The sequence below is a fragment of the Sipha flava genome, unplaced genomic scaffold, assembly GCF_003268045.1.
Source record: "Sipha flava isolate LNK unplaced genomic scaffold, YSA_version1 120_pilon_pilon, whole genome shotgun sequence".
NCBI lineage: Eukaryota > Metazoa > Arthropoda > Insecta > Hemiptera > Aphididae > Sipha > Sipha flava.
In genome coordinates this window covers 360,594-378,108 of record NW_020271746.1, presented here as the reverse complement: position 1 = coordinate 378,108, position 17,515 = coordinate 360,594, and the positions used below count along the sequence as shown (strand labels likewise).

At 31.2% G+C, this 17,515-nt stretch overlaps 3 protein-coding genes across 5 annotated transcripts in view; 2 read left to right on the top strand and 1 right to left on the bottom strand.

Annotated features, from left to right (window-relative positions):
- The window catches only part of LOC112693926 (blood vessel epicardial substance-like), a 38,216-nt gene extending 32,463 nt beyond the window's left edge, over positions 1 to 5,753 (top strand). The window contains exon 7 of the mRNA XM_025569198.1: positions 2,194 to 5,753. Coding sequence (XP_025424983.1) covers positions 2,194 to 2,567 — 374 coding nt within the window. The 3' untranslated portion in view covers positions 2,568 to 5,753. The remainder of the gene's footprint in view (positions 1 to 2,193) is intronic.
- A 2,925-nt stretch (positions 5,754 to 8,678) lies between these two features.
- On the bottom strand, positions 8,679 to 14,778 carry LOC112693931 (ATP-dependent RNA helicase DDX3X). Of its 3 annotated transcripts, none has more exons than XM_025569205.1 (13): positions 14,606 to 14,778; positions 14,313 to 14,421; positions 11,943 to 11,990; positions 11,646 to 11,871; positions 11,354 to 11,549; positions 11,069 to 11,290; positions 10,889 to 11,010; positions 10,551 to 10,821; positions 10,328 to 10,484; positions 9,966 to 10,268; positions 9,714 to 9,870; positions 9,510 to 9,628; positions 8,679 to 8,833 (listed from the first exon to the last, which is right to left on the bottom strand). In XM_025569205.1, exons 1-13 carry the CDS (start codon positions 14,648 to 14,650, stop codon positions 8,730 to 8,732), a joined length of 2,079 nt encoding a protein of 692 aa, XP_025424990.1. In that variant the 5' UTR covers positions 14,651 to 14,778; the 3' UTR covers positions 8,679 to 8,729. The 3 variants fall into 3 exon arrangements, with proteins under 3 accessions (XP_025424990.1, XP_025424991.1, XP_025424992.1); XM_025569206.1 differs by having other exon boundaries at positions 11,646 to 11,853; positions 14,606 to 14,777; XM_025569207.1 differs by lacking the exon at positions 11,943 to 11,990 and having other exon boundaries at positions 11,646 to 11,853; positions 14,606 to 14,777.
- Positions 14,779 to 15,027: 249 nt separating this feature from the next.
- LOC112693932 (60S ribosomal protein L8) lies at positions 15,028 to 17,248 on the top strand. The gene is made up of 6 exons (XM_025569208.1): positions 15,028 to 15,137; positions 15,453 to 15,598; positions 15,831 to 15,972; positions 16,049 to 16,267; positions 16,867 to 17,069; positions 17,129 to 17,248. Exons 2-6 carry the CDS (start codon positions 15,461 to 15,463, stop codon positions 17,201 to 17,203), a joined length of 777 nt encoding a protein of 258 aa, XP_025424993.1. The 5' UTR covers positions 15,028 to 15,137; positions 15,453 to 15,460; the 3' UTR covers positions 17,204 to 17,248.
- Positions 17,249 to 17,515: the final 267 nt, after the last annotated feature.

The following is a 17,515-nucleotide window of genomic DNA, read 5'->3' as shown; positions in this document are numbered from 1 at the left end:
CAAAACCTTTATCGCATCAATAGATCGACCGGTACGTTAGAAATATAAAACGTCTAAATTCCTATACTGCGCTTGTGATAGAAAGAGAAAGAAAATCATAGCTTGCAATTCCCTTAAGAGAGTAAAAAATTTATAAGCATTAAATATAAATTTTTAAAATTCCACGTATTTTTTTTTTTTTTACATAATTCTATATTTAGAAATCTGTTACAAATTTGAACAATAAGCTTAATTGATATAATAATAAATAACGCAAGAATAACAGAAAGAAGAGATCTCCTATTGGAGATACTTCGTCAAAAGATAATAGTTAGACTATAATTACACACTTTTACATTTTTTTTTATTTTATTTTTATTTTTTTATAATTCCATCTATAAAAAAAATAATAGTATGGGCTAGTGGTGGCTCAGAGAAGTGCACTGAGCGCATTATTAATAAAAACGATGAAATATTTTCTAATAGGATTTAAAAATAAATTGAATTTTAACGAGAATTTACATAAAGTTTAAAAACCATTATAATAATATTATATGTAAAATTGACTATGCGTTGGTAATATTACGACTAACTACGTTGTATTCATGCGTAATAAATGTGCCTTATAGATGTGAACTTTTCAAAAGTCTGCGCTACCTGCATTGTGTAATATTTACTCCGTAAGAAATAAATAAAACGAATTTTTTCCCTCAAAATAACATTTTATCATCTTTTTTTTTCATAAATAATATCAGATTGACATTGCGTTTTTTACTTTCGAACAGACGTTTTTATTCAATCGAAAACCTACAAATAATTCAAAAACAAATCAGAGTATGGTTGTTCGATCAAACTGGGTTCCCACTTAAATTGAATAGAAATAATGTAATGATACTACATTACTATCTCTTTGTCTGTCAGGGTTTTAATACTCACTGCGACTGACGATAATGTTTGAAATAATAGTGTAGGCGGACGTGGCTTATTTACAAAAAGAGTATGTTTTCATAGTTATTATTCACGTACCATTAAGGTTTAGTTTTTTAAAACTTTTCTAATCAATCTAACATTTACTCATATATTGTTACAATAGTTTCCAGAATAATATATCTTATACATATATGATACGTCACAATTACCCTTGGAGTGTTTTAGTACATAGTTGACATTAACTATTATTATATATCTTATTAATTCCTTGTCAGTTATAGGTGGAACTTGTTGGGGGCAAAGCGACCACGAAATTAGACCTTTCGCATTAAAATAATTTCATTTGACCTTTGAGTGTTATAAAATATTTATAACATGTACAATTAGGTACTAAATTATGTAATATTAGTTTTCAACTGTTATAAACAATTCAAATTAAAAATACTCGTCGAATGAAGGTATTTTTTCACATTTCCATAGAAGAACCAGGAAATAGTTAAAAACCATAATTTATTGCGCATTGTGTCGTTATCCATAATAAAATATTGATATACCAAACACAAAATAATATCACAGAATAAATTTTTAGTAGTGTATTATGTAGTTAGTTATTTTTAGTTTTTTCTTTTTTCTTCTTTCGCTCGGTTTCGGCCTTGAAGACCATACCACTTTGATGTTCTTCGCACAATCTTCCTACATAAATTATGGTCTCCCTAAAAATATTTTTCTTAAATGGGGTCTTCTGTCACCTTACTGATTAAATGTGATCCATGGTCCGCCCACATTATTTTTCTTTTTGCAATCTCTTTGACCACATTAGGGTTCTGAAAACGCATTTAGAGTTCGTAACCAAGTAACTTCGGCCACTCATTGGTCCGACTCAGCGTTTCCCGAAGGGCGCGTTTGATTTAATTTTAAAAGTCTTAAAGTTATTGTTCTCGGTGAACAGACGCAAAGTTTATCTTAACCTATTGGTGACAAGACTAAGAAATAAAATTATTTTTCCATTTTTTTTTTTTTTTTGCATAAAAACATGATAATTGACCTATTGAGATAAATAAGTACACCTTTTAAACCGTGCGAGTGTGTGAACAATATGGCAATACGGCATAACAAAATACATTTTACCACGACCAAATAATTGTATATCTGCGTTATAAACATTATATATTTTATATAAATACGGCCGAGGGGGGGGGGGGGGTTGTTTTAACACCCAAAACACCCATTCTGGCTACGCCACTGGTATCGCGCGCACACTTTACAGTAACGCGATCTGCGCAGGTCCCGTGCACGGCCCGAGGAAGTGTTGGATACCGGTGACGACCACGCAAGCGTCCAACAACACGACCGTGTACAACAGCGTGGACGGGCACTCGTCTTCGGCGGACGAGGAACGCGAACCGATGCTGCAGCCGCGGCGCCGGCCGGACGACATACCGCTGTACCGGTTGGACGGCCACCGCCACCAGCAGCAGCCGGCGGTCGCGCTGTTGCCGGTCATCGTGCCGTTGGTGTCCGCGGCCGGCGTGGTCGGGCTGCAGCTGAACGCGGCCGCGGCGCCGCGACAACAGCCGTCCCGGGCACCCGGCTCGTTGCGGCGGCACAACAGCAACGCGAGCAGCCGCGAGGTGAAGTTCGACGAGACGATACTGTAGACGGCGGACGGGCGGTACACCGGTGCGGACGTGCGAGCGAAACCTAGACGGTCCCGCCGGGCTACGGCGAGCCTCGGTTCCCGATATTCGGTCCCCTACGCTTAAAAATAGTTTTTCGTGTACGTTTACCGCGACGCGTTACATTATCGTTATTATTTCGTATAGGTATCTTATAACTACGCGTACCTACGATTCGCGTTCGTAGAGTCGGACGTTTTCAATTGCGTAATTCGTGCGCAACATTGTGGTTGGCGTACACGCTGATCGTTTTTTATCCTCGGTTGAACCGCGATCAAGGAAAACATTAGTGATTCGGTTTCTTTTTTCACTCCCGGAACAGTCCCGGTGTACAATGTACGTAATACATTCACGTCGCGAGTCGGACGAGAAAAAACTCACGTCTCACGAACATTTATACGCCTCCGACCGTTTCATCGAATCACAAAGTATTACATTTTTATAATACTCGCGGTTCGTCGGCGAACAGATCCAGCAGCGGATCTGCGTTTAAAAACGAACAGGACTAGCTAATATTTTCTTTGGCGTGGCCTCGTTCGTGTTAAGAAAAAATCAAACGCGTAGTATGTTATAGAATCACGTGACGGTTTTCACCAAAATTTACGGGCGCGGTGCACGCACGATCGCACGAAATCAAACGCAACAGCGGTGGTGACCGATTTTCGTGCGTTTACCGATGACGATTTCGTCCGGATAGCGTGTTACACGGATATTTTTTGTCGTCGGAAATTTGAGCGGTTTTTTTTTTTATATTTTTCGTTACCGATGGTACGCATCAAAACGATCTACCGGAATAAAGTAATAAAGATCTAAAACAGTATGCGGTAAGCGAAAATAAATTAAAACGACGGAACAGAGGAACTGTGATTTGCCGCACCGTGCAGTTATGATTCAAACGATAGAGATGACACGCAAACGATCGATAGATCGACTGCACCAATTGAACTTTCGTTCAAATCGATTTGCTACGGCTTTATCGGTGGTACACGTGTACCCCATCCGTGATCTGTTCACAATATCATTTTACCGTTGTGAATTTTCGTCGGGTGATGATTTTATCTAGCCAGTGTGGTTTTCGTGTAGCTCGAAACAATCAAAACAATATCGACCATTTTTTTTCACCGTTCGTTCTCGCACACTCGTTAACCGTTCAAATCTGTAACGTTACGATACGCGATTATGCCGGTCGGGAGTTTGCAGTTCCGCGTCTTCCGTGCGCACGGGTCGCGACACTTATTCTCCGTACACGCGTGATCGACAGTTGCCGTCGCGGACTTTCGTAACGGCTCTACGTGAGCGGTTTAACCGGTGCGAATATGTAAATAGGGTTGTATTATAGACATTTGTAAACCATACACGCGTGTTTACTTTTAGCATTCAATACACTGAATATCAAGAACAAATTGCTTTACCGTCAGCAGCCATACCGTTTACGCGTAGGTAAATGTATAATACGGGATTGCATCGGTGTGCATTATTATTTTGTTACGATTTTGTTTTTAACGATTTTTTTTTACTTAACACTTCAATACGCGTCCCACAAAACGTACCCCGTCCAGATTTTTTATATATACATGTATGTATATATTATATCCATTAAACGCACTTTACTGGTACATTAGTAAATTTAATCATAATTGTTTTAGCAAGTTTGTATCTGTTTTACCCGTCGTTAAGTGTGTATTTACGTCGATGTTACAATAGGTATATTACAATGTATAGAGACAATTAATTTGGTATTAACTATGTAACTATGTAGATTAATGATACCAAAGTATCGTTTTAAATCCGCTGAAAAATTATTTATTACATATTGTACCCACGTACCCATTTATTGTGTTTTGAAATGTTTGTAAACTCAAAAGTACCTAAGCGCAGCGACGACTTTTCCGCTGAATTAGTTTTTGAACCTTACTACTAAATTAATTTAATATGCAGTAGAAGGTATAGATCGAATTTCGATTATTTCTGACGTTCAGAAAAAGTTTATAATACTATACAAACCTATAAATGTTCCTAAATATTATTAAATTTGTACGACGATCATTTTGTCTGTGGTAGTGCAATACGAAAATGATAACGGTTTATTTTTTGAAATTTCGTTGTATTACAAGTGAAAAAAGCCGCCGGGTAGACCAAGATCACTTTGGGAAAATTATGTAAGAAAATATTATATAAGTGTCATAGGAGGAGATGATGCAGACCGGAGCTAAAAAGAGGTAGCAAAGAATAAAGAAGAATGGAAGAGCATTTGTTATATGGAAAGGTGGTCTAAAGGTTTTTTTAAAAAAAAAGAATAAATATAAAATTTGATTATAGTTTGTTACTTATTTTTAGAATTTTAACCTAATTGGTTACACGACGTTAATATTAGTCGGCTTTAATCTATTAACGTTGTTTCGAATAACTATAGAAAATCAATATATATACGGCGCACACTCTGTACAAATAAATTGTATAGCTTTTTAGTATATAAGTATTAAACCAATTTTTAATTATAGGTATATTAAGTTTTTTTTAATTCAAAGTATATTTATTTTTTAACGATATTCGTTTATACAGAGTCATCTGTTCGAGACACAACATACTTTTGACAACATTAAACCGTACACGTTTTTGACGATTAAATATTATTTTTTAACGTTAAACCGTTTTGTAATAATTGATTTTTATAAAACTTAAAAACATTTTTTTTTTTGCGCATGTTATACACAATCTATGTATACATAAATACACTTGGTGGATGATGAAAACGCTTAAATTAATAATTACTTAATATCGAGACACTTTGTACAAAAAAAAGTTGAATCGTGTTCGTACAGCAGACGTATCAAAATAATTGTACCAGATTTTAAGGAGTTCTGTATGGGCAATTCACAAACGATAAAGTGTCATTACAATTTTTTCGATTAAGATGTAATCGCTAGATTTGTACGAAAACATGTTTTTGTTTTATTTCGTTGATCAATATTTTATTTTAATTACATTCGAGACATAGTAAAATAACTATGCTATAACAATATTGTCTATAATTTTTGAATCAAATACATATTGTATTATAAAAAAATACTAATTATAATGTGCATTTAAACTAAGAAGTTCTAGTCAATTAAAAAAAAAAAAAAGGAAAATATATATCTTTTCTTAAGAATCAACATTTTTGATAAATTTTATTAATTTTCCTTCGATTTTAATACTTATTCAATACGGATATCAATGATATCTGAAATAATAATTTTTTTTGTTTAAATGCGTGCCTAATTGTACCAGCAATATGATAATCTGTACATTCATAAGCAGATATTTTTTGCTTATAAGTACCACGAAAATGCTCATCGCCTAAACAATATGCAATTATATCCATTATATAAGTACGATGATAATCCAGAAGATTAATGAACGAAAAAAGATAGTTTTTTTTTTTAAATAAAAAGTTTATATGACCGCTCATTAAAAAAATATTTAAGTTTAATATAATAAGATAAATAGACATACCTGTATGTGCAAAGATAGTCAAACCGATTTGATTAGATTAAGAATATTTTTAATTGTATTACATTGTGTTCAATAATAGGTTACCTATATAATTATGCGTAGAAATAAAAAACAACTATAAATAACGACATTTATAGACTACATAGTGTTGCACAATTGTGTATAAATACAATATACGTATATATATATATATATATATTGTTATACACACGCCGAGGATCGTCTCAATTATTATACGTAATTATTAAAAACGTATTTACATCACGAATATAAATTCATTTCTATTCAGTTTTACAATTTAGGCAATCATTGATGAGACTTTTATTTTTGAGCGCACATTTTTATCAAATAAATATATTATATTATAAATATTATGTGTACCACCGACAACGACGACGCTATTTGTTCAGTATTTCTTTAAAAATGTATATTTTAACATTTGTGTGGAAAAAGTTCGTATTCAAATGTTATTGCGATACCGAATATCCATAATATTAAGTGTGTTTGTGTGAGCGTTTCGGGATATTTTACTACGACCGCGGTAACGGATTTAAACAAACGTAATAAGCCATTGATTTTTATTGATGTGATTATTTTTTAAAACGCAGCTTTTTATAAACTTAAAGTTTTGTATACATTTATTTTATTAGAATTTGAGAAAAATAGAAAAAAATGTTTGTGTTGTAATCGTTGATTGTTATTAATAGAATTGATAAAATAAAAACACGTGGAATGTATTAAAAAATTGTTTTTGTGTTGCTCAATCCAATATTGTATACGTCCTAGTTGGTACCTACTCTACTTGGTAGCGAGAAAATGTTTTTTTTTTAATTTACATTTTCATAAAACGTCTAAGTGCTTTGTGCCACCACTGATGTAGGTTCAGAGAGACGAAGGGGACACGTTCTCCTACAAATTAAGTATTTTTTAAAACATGGCTACTATTCAATTATTTTTTTTTATTGGTAATTTAAGAATCTCAAAGCTTTTCATCTTCCAATAGAATAATATGAACAATTGAACATTGAACAGAATTAGTTAAAATTTCTTGTATTTGTACATACGAGCCATATACCAATAATTGTGTTGTATCTTATATCAATCTATATTATACTGAGTACTGTAATACAAATGTGACCATGAAAATTTAATTCACATTATATATATGTTAGTGCTGTTACGTATTCTTTATATAAGTCAACACTTCTCAAATTTTAGCCAAATTGGCTCAAATATCACTTACAGTACTGTGCAACAGGTGAACAAACATCTCACGATGTCAATATCAACAAATGAAACCGAGATTTAGAAAGTTGTATGTATGATACATAGAAGTATCAAGTTTTATTCGACAAAATACATTCATTACACAAAAAGAATTGAACGTATTAATTTAACATTTGTTAATCAGTTTAGTAGACAGATGACTTTTGAGTCTAATTATAACCATCAAGTGGTTTAGTCTATAATATAATTATTGATATAAATTAAATTATATCACATACATTAATTTTCTTTTTTCATATTCAACTAATGTTGCACAAATAATTACAAATATTCTATCTAAAATATTTAAATAGTATGTTACAGTATAGATATCAGTAAAATATATTAATACTATATAATTGGGTGGTTGACATAAGAGTAAAAAAAAATCTTTGTTAACTTTAAATATAAAATTAAGTGTGCAAACAATTATGAGTCTGAAATAAATGCATTTGTTCACATTAGAAATTAAATACTATTATGTATTAAATATATTTAAGTGGTATAAAAAACTAATATTGATATACGACACAACGAATAATGAAAATTTAAAAAATAATACAGGGAAATTTTCTCTTATTTTTATATTGCACATACATAAAAATAAAAAAAAAAGTAAAAAAAAGCACAATGAACGAAACAATACAGAGCTAAAGGGAAATAATACTATCTATAACTTAAATAATGGAGGTATTTAAAACACTCAAATAAGCATACAGATATTGTAAACTTAAGTAGCAAACACCCAATTGTGAAGAAACCTATTCTGATATAGAAATTATCACTTAAAGTAAAACCCAATGTATAAATAAATAATACTCATATAACTATTTAGATTTCCAATGCCAAACTATAAGCAAAAGGTAACTAAATTGATAGGTAATAATTTAAAACTAAGATGAAATACAAAAAGTGATTATGAATTTTATTTGTCTTATTCAAATTCATTAACTATAAATAAATTTAAATACATATACAGCTTCTTGTTATCTATATTTAATGTAACAATTTTGTATTAATATTACACTATGAGTAGAAATTATATAAAATGCTTAACATTCTTGTTTTTGTATTTTAAATACTCATTTTCAAACGAAGATTTAAAGCTATATCTCAACATATATATTAGATGTTTTATTTACTAGTCAAAACAAAGCTTAGAACAGAAATAAAAAAAAATAATATATAAACATACTTTGTTTGAAATCAAATTCATTAATACATAAATAATGAATTTTATCTATCGTGTAATGACATTTATCCTAAATTAAAGAGGCATATCAATTTATAAAAAACTTTAATTCATTTTCTTTCTTTCTAAACTTTAAAATAATATAATTTTTCTTTATTTTCAGTTGATTTTAACTTTTAGTTTTTGCACATTTAGGACTGAGACCACCAATCAGGAGATTTGGAATTACCATTGGAAGCAGTATTACCACCAGAATATGATCCTCCATAATTTCCACCACCATAAAATCCACCGCCTTAAAAAAAAAATTTTTTTTTTACAAAAATTAGTATAAGGATTTTGAAAACAGCAACAGACAATGGTCCGTTTTTGACAACAGAGCATTATCCACTGCAGTGTTATACAGATTAAATTATTTGTTTATGTATTGGATGATAACAATTCCAGTTAGCTAATAAGCACTGGATTGCCGTACATTGTCCTCTCAGTAAACTGGTACATTGCAGTGAAACTCACCAGTCTATAAGAATGTTAATACCAGATTTACTCCATATTTTTTCAATTTTAAAATTACTTTAATGTAGATGTAGATATTGAAATTAAAAACTTTCTCTTTCTAATAAAATAAGATCTATCCAAATTTTTCTTTTCATCTTTTTGTACAAATAGTACGCAATATAAACTTTTTTTTTCCAGTCAACATTCATCTAAAGTCTAGACTCTATATTCACTTGCTTTTTGTTTAGAACCGACTAAAATTAATTACAGAAAATTTATAAAATAATAGGCAACAGAAGCATTTCCATTATTTTGATATTTCGTCAAAAAAACAATCCATTTCATATAGGACTGGTTCTGTTAAAAAAAATGGTCGAAAACAAGAATTGCTAATGCTTTATCAATAAATCACCAAATTCAAAATAAATGCATTATTGCTAATAAAGCAATTGAGAGTACAGGTTGATAGTTACCATTGTTACTGCCACCTCCATAATCTCTGCGTGGAGGTCCTGAACCAGCACGTGATGGTGGCATACTACTCTGAGTACGATAATCTCGAGAACCAAAACCGGCGCCACCAAAACGACCACTAAAATTTCAAAATATTTAATTTATACATCATTGGTATTGCATTAATGCATTTTATTTAATCAATAAATATAGAAAATATTTACCCCTTTGATCCATTACTTCTTCTTCCACTGCCAATCCTAAAGTCACTAGCCATACTTTCTAACCATGTTGGTAATTCTTGTTTTGATTCGGTAATCAATTCCATGAGGTCTCTAGTTAAATTGCGATTTTTGTCATTGAAAAATGAGGTAGCCAAACCTAAGCAAATTAATTACGACAGAATGAAATACAATTATTAATATAAGCTTAAAATTAAATACTGATTCAAATTATGGAATCTATCTAGAATTTACCTAAATTGCCCATACGACCAGTACGACCAATACGATGAACATATTCTTCAACATCTGATGGTAAATCATAATTAATCACATGTGTCACATGAGGAATATCCAAACCTCTAGCTGCAACTGCAGTTGCAACTAAAATTGGTGTGTTTCCTGATCGGAAACTTTTTAAAGCATCTTCACGTTCTCGTTGTGTTCGGTCTCCATGAATTGAGGTAACTGGATAACCGCTGGAATACAAAAATTCTTCCAATGAATCTGCGCCTTTTTTAGTCTCAACAAATACCAATATCAAAGACTCAGCTGGTTCTGTAATAAAAAGCCAGCGATTAATAAAATAGAAAATAATTATTATCAAATTAACAAACGTGATCTGATTGGAGTAGCGTTTAATAAATCTAACAGGTAGGATCTCTTGTTTCTGTCTTCAACCCAAACAATTTTTTGGGTAATATTTTCAGATGTCGAACCAACTCTACCAATAGCTAAGAAAATATAGTTGTCAAGAAAATCTCTGGCTAACATCTGCAAAAATATTGATGAAAACGCATAACTTAAATATCATTAATTTAATATAGTTCTATAATGTACTTGGATTTCTTTAGGGAATGTTGCCGAGAACATAAGAGTTTGTCTGTCACCTGGAGGAGGCATAGAGTCCTTCTCTACAATACGTCTAATTTGTGTTTCAAAACCCATATCTAACATTCTATCAGCTTCATCCAAAACTAAGTATCGACAGAAGTCCAACCCAATTTTTCCTCTCTCCAACATATCTACCAAACGACCTGGAGTAGCCACTAATAAATGGCATCCTTGTTCAAGATCACGAATTTGGTCCATTACATGGGAACCACCATATCTAGTAATCATCAGAATTAGTTAATTATAAATTATTAATATATCTCATTTTTAAAAAATATACTTACACAACACAAGGACGTACTCTAGAACGATATGCAAATTTCTTTGCTTCATCATATATTTGGGTAGCTAATTCTCGAGTAGGAGCTAAAATTAAACCAAGAGGATATTTACGTCTTGACTGAAGCTAAAAAACATGAATTTAATTAATAAAATAATAAATTTGTGATTAATTTTCAACTAACCTTAGGACCCATATTATATGCAGATGGTCCTTTTTCATATATTTGATTAAGTATTGGAACCAGGAATGCAGCTGTTTTACCTGAACCAGTTTGGGCACAGGCCATAACATCACGACGACCAATAATAATTGGTATAGCGTACTTTTGTACTGGAGTAGGAGTATCATAACGTGTCAAAGAAATATTCATGCGTATAATATCTGTCAGCTTAATGTCGTCAAACTAAAAAACAAAGATTGAAAATTTATATTTATATCTAATATATGAAGACTTCACTTTACTTACAGTATTAATGTGAGGGGGTACATCATCACCAGTTGCTTCAACTGGAATGTCTTCATATTTATTAAAGTTAATGCCTGTGCTACGATTTCCAAAAAGTTCTTCTTCCAATCGCTCATCAGGAGGGAGTGGTTTTGTCCAATCTTGATTAGGAGCACTTGATTCATCCCAACGGCCACCTCTTCTATTCTCTCCAGATCTATAAAAACAATTGATATTCAATTAATGAACTAATAATTTCACTATTAATTAAAAGTAGAAAAAAAATGGCTATTATAAATATAATTTTAGTTACCTTCTCCCATCTCTTCCACCACCTTCTTGCCACCTACCACCACCGCCTCCTTGATTGAAACGCGACCAATCGCCGCCTTCTCTATCATTGCGGTAATTGCCTCGATAACCACCTCCGCCTCGACCGCCACCATAACCGGAACTCGCAGATCCATTGTAGGAACGATCTTCCAAATCATCTCTACGACCACCACCACGACGATCGTTTCCTGAAAAAATTATGCCATCTAAATATGATAAAACATTAAAATATAATTTTTTAACAATATATATGTTCTACATAATGATTTATAAGTACCAGATGATTGACGAGGTCCGTTAAAATTTCTTTCGTTATCTGAGATTTCTAGTAGATAAACAAACAATTTTTTTTTACTCAACGATAATATTCAATATTTTTAGGAAATATAATGAAAATATAAAATTATTATTATTATTAATTATTAAAAACCATTATGTATCAGAAATATAATTTTACTGGTAATTAATATTAATTTAATTATATTGGTATAAAGTAAAAAAAAACGGTAAGTTATAAACTAGCAAATAGTTTTTTATTCATGTACATAAAATTGTTTGATGGGGAACGAGGTGAATTTTCAAAAGAGAAAAACACTCAGATACCACCTAATTTTAATGTAGGAAGATAAAATTAAATTTTTTATTTCTATGAAATAAAATATTTAGTTTGCTCACAATTGAATAAATTCAAAAAGGAACAATACAAACTTCCAAGATTTTTTAAATGTTTTAAAAAAATATTGTTGGTACTTAACAATAGTAAAATTAAATTTACAAAAAATGCTTTGTTTTAATAACTACCTAATTAATTTATAAAAAATAATGCTTAATACAATAAAAAAATTATTCTGAAGTATTACATTTTTTTTAATTGGATAGAGTAAGTGGATTATACTCTAGGTAATTTAAATACACATATCCATGTTTTATGTCACAAAATATTGCTTAAAATAAAACATGTGCGTTTCGGTGCAACTAAACGTTACAAAATATACGTCACATTTCCCTGTTGTGTGAATACAACTCATAAAAAAAAAGCAATGTTTAATTTTCAGTAATTGTTATGTTTTTAAAACTATGGACTCGCTCGTCCAAATTGTTTAGTGTGTGTCTAATTTATAACCTAAGATACTTAAATTAATTTATTCAATTGATTTAATACATTTTTGCATTCATAGAGATTTGACAGGGAACATAATATGTTAACACATTGGAGACGGGGAATTTTCATGTTGTATTTGCGTTGGAGATGAGCGCCGTGTCTAACGCGGTGTCTGCTTATACGTCTAATAATAAATTTAAAATAAATAAATATAAATAATATAAAACTATATAAGATTAACATAACCTGTCGACCGTGTCTAACACGACGTTTGTCTTCAATGTGTTCACACTATAGGTAGATTTTACCTTTTTTTAAAAATAAGATACATGGGTATGAAAATAGATACTATACATTATTTCAAAGGACTGTTTAACTAAGAATTTAAATTTAGCTTTTATATAACAATATAGTAGTTAAAAATTTGATACTTAAGCAGTTGAAATATTAAAGAGTAGACAACTATTTTAATAATTTTTTTTTAGAAATAATGATTAAATTGGAATAAGATTAAATCAGAATACTGTTAGGAAGAAATTGAACACATAGTTCATCAATTTTTTTTTTTTGTAATTTATTTAATATCCTCAGAAATTATATTTAATTTAATATTAAAGACTAAATTATAATCAGGTTTCTTAGATAAAATAAAAAGAGAAGTTATTAAATAGTAGCATGTATGGATTACGTTATGTCTATCAATGTAGTACATTCAATGAGAAAAACTTATTTAAATTGATATAGTTAAGGAAAAATAATAGGTACAATAGAATATATAGTACTTATTGGTTATTGCAACTACTATAACTTTTTGATAATAAAGAATTCTAAAAAACTATTATAAAACTAGAAATAATTAATAATTCACTATAGGAGATATATACTCAGACATGCAATTTAAAATGCCTATAAATTAATTTTCTAAAAGATTATCTAATAGAAATCCTTATATTAATACTAATAATAACCACCACTCATAATGAGGCAGTTGCGATAAATTATATTATGAATTAATAATGTTCATTTATTCAGTAGTAAAATATGATAATTTATATATTATAAGATACATTAACTTTAATATTAGAAATGTTAATTTATATATTTAATAATTATTTTAGTAGGTAAGTAGATACAATATATAATACATGAATAAAATATATAATAAATATTGATTTTGAATTGTTTGAACAAAAAAGATTGTACCAACATTTTAATAAATTATTTGATTGTTTTTATTCATAATAGTTTAGTTTATATAGAAATTATTAAACAGAAGTAAAATTAAAAATAGGTGAATTAGGGGACAAAAAGGTAGTACATTTTATTTTAGTTAAATAAACTTAAATCCTTAAAGATTATGGATTTAATGAACTTCAGAGCTAGAAAATATCTACATTAAAATTAAAAATTACAATAAGTTCACTTATTAATAAAAATCAAGCAATGAAGAATTAACAAAGAGAACAAAGAAAACTACATCCAATGGTTGGGAATAATTGAATCAAATGTAAAAAACAAGAACTACCATATACAAATAAAATTTACCTGGTTCAATTGATTCGGAATTATTAGGTCTATTTCTCAAATGAGGCGGAACGTACTTGCTCGGGGCTGAACTGGGCTGTGAATTGCCCTGCAAGTCCAGACCAGCAAACTATGAAAACAAAAAATCAATGTTAAAAGCAGTTTATATTATTTCAATAGAATTTATAAGTGCAAGTAATTCATATTTAGAGGCATTATTACAGTATAGAATAGCGGTATTCAAGACAATGAACGTACACAAGTCTATTTAACCTAGTTGACTATGGTCGGACAGGATGAATTGAATTCCTTACCTGCTGCTCTAGACCTGATCCATTTTGATTGGGTACATTACTCATATTATAACGAATCGGCGACAATGAATACGTGGCTGCACTTGCGAGAATAAATCAACAAAACGAACGCACAAAAATATAAAAACGCTGAAATGAAAAAATGTTTTATGGCAAATGCCAATAATGGCCGACCAGATTGAAAGGAGAAAGACAGCTGATAACCTTGAATGTGACGTTACCAGCCCTGCGGTCCTAACCAAAACGGATTTTCGATTTTTGCCGAATCGCTGTCGCTTCCAGCAATGATTTTTACGGAAAATAGTCGTCAGCTAATTTTTAAAATTGAATCTGTCCCGAATACGTTTCATCGGAAAAGTGAAGAAAATTCCACGGATCATCGGGATCGTCCTCGCCGAACGGACTACGATTGGCTGCACTGCAGTGCCCGTGTCACTCGTCGCGTTGCGCGTCCGCACTGATTACAATGTTTTTCGATCACACGGCTCTTTCCCCGTGCGTACAGTCTCCTGATTAAGTCAACCCGTTAAACGTAAGTACAAATTTTTCTGTTCTTAATCCGAATTTATCCTAACCATCCCCTCGTTGATCGGTCATCCGGATCGCGTACCCGACGACATTCCGTCCGTTTTACGGTGTACACTGGTTCTCCGAACGGTGCCCGTTTTGGTCGTAGGACCGAGCACCACCGGTTGGCCGTCGTCCGTGGATTATAGTTTTCGACTTGTTTGTCACCTTAGTTCTCTATCGACCGTTCTCGTACATTTTTATTCACCTGCTCTTCTCGCTGGCCCGGACGCAGTTTTCCGCCAAACAACCGTTTCATTACTACGTTTTTGTGTTACAGGTATCGCAATGGGTAGGGTCATTCGTGCTCAGAGGAAAGGTGCGGGAAGCGTTTTCCGATCCCACACCAAGCACCGCAAAGGAGCCCCAAAGCTCAGGAACTTGGATTTCTCTGAGAAATACGGTTACATCAAGGGAGTCGTTAAGGTAATGTTATTTTAGTCCTTGTGTTTGAGTTCTTCGTGGACACTGGTCCATTTGTCATTTAATTCATTCATAGTCAATACTTAAGTTGTGTTTACAATTATAATTTTTCATCTCAGTTGAACGCCATCTAATGTTCAATTTTGATTATAATATTTGATTTATCGACTTACAATATAAGGATAAATAACTGTTTTTAATAATCCTTTTTTTTCACTCGATCCTTATTTTGCAGGACATTATTCATGATCCAGGCCGTGGAGCTCCTTTGGCTGTAGTACATTTCAGAGACCCATACAAATATAAGACAAGAAAAGAACTGTTCATTGCACCCGAAGGTGTATACACAGGTCAATTTTTGTACTGTGGAAAAAAAGGTAACCTATAACATTTAATATTTAATTATCTTAGTTCTCTTTTGTTTTTATTAATGAAATGTATCTTTATTTACAGCTAAGTTGAATATTGGTAATGTTATGCCAATTGGTGTAATGCCTGAGGGTACCATTATTTGCAATTTGGAAGAAAAAACAGGTGACCGCGGTCGTTTAGCTCGTGCTTCTGGTAATTATGCAACTGTTGTTGCCCACAATCCTGACTCGAAAAGGACTAGAGTTAAATTACCATCTGGTGCCAAAAAAGTTATCCCATCCAACAACCGTGCCATGATTGGTAAGAGTTATTTAAATAAATTATGTTATGTATTAGACTATAGACTGTTATAACTGTATTAGACTCTACATTAGACTAAATTCTAATTTTTGGTACATTTTTAAACTCTTGTTATAAAAGTTATAGTAGTTTATTAAATAAATTACTTCTTAAATTCTAATTTTTTTGTTTTTTGTATAAAATTCATTATTTGATTTCTATTTGGTAAATTATAATAATGTGTGTCTTTTTTAATTAACTTAATGTTTTTTCTTTTGTCATTTTTGATAGTCAGATAAATATTACATTATGCCTCATTAAAATCAATGATGGTTTATGACATTTGAAACCTGAAAATATTCAGTGATGTGTAATTGGATAACTGAGATTTTTTTACTAATATGTATTTCAAGTACTTTCTATATTAATTATTACATTAATTAATGTTATGATGAATCTGTGATGTTGAAATTTATAGACATTTGAAACCTGATTTTTCAATGAAGTTACATTATAGCTGAGATTCAATTAGTCATTATTTGTTATCTGTAAACTTTTACATTTGTTTTTTATAAATATTTTACATGATAATGATGTATTTGTAATATGGTATTTTAAAGGTCTGGTTTCTGGTGGTGGACGTATTGACAAACCTATGTTGAAGGCTGGTCGTGCATATCACAAATACAAGGCTAAGCGTAACTGCTGGCCTAAGGTTCGTGGTGTTGCTATGAATCCTGTTGAGCATCCTCACGGAGGTGGTAACCATCAACATATAGGTAAAGCATCCACAGTCAAGAGAGGAACCAGTGCCGGAAGAAAGGTAAATTATTTAATTATAATATTACCAGTAAATCTTAACTCTTCTATTTTGTATCTTAGGTCGGTCTCATTGCTGCCAGGAGAACTGGTAGGATTCGTGGAGGTAAAGTGGTCACAAAGAAGGGTGATGATTAATCTGTTTATTGTCGTGTTTGTATTTAATTTTACAAATAAAAAAAACAAAACCAAAATATTGATGTTTTATTTTTAGTTATGTTTTCCCTTAAATTTTGATATTTAATCTGGTGATACAATTAAATTAAGTGTAGTAATCATTAGTCATTCCCGAAATGTATGTGATTCAGTGATGCTTTATGATTGATTACATTAAGAAGATTAATGGATTTTAATTTCTTGATTTTTATTGAAGTTGTATGAAACTCAATTCAGTTATCTTAAAATATCTATACTATGAAGATAAATGAATTTCTTAATTAAATTAGTTTT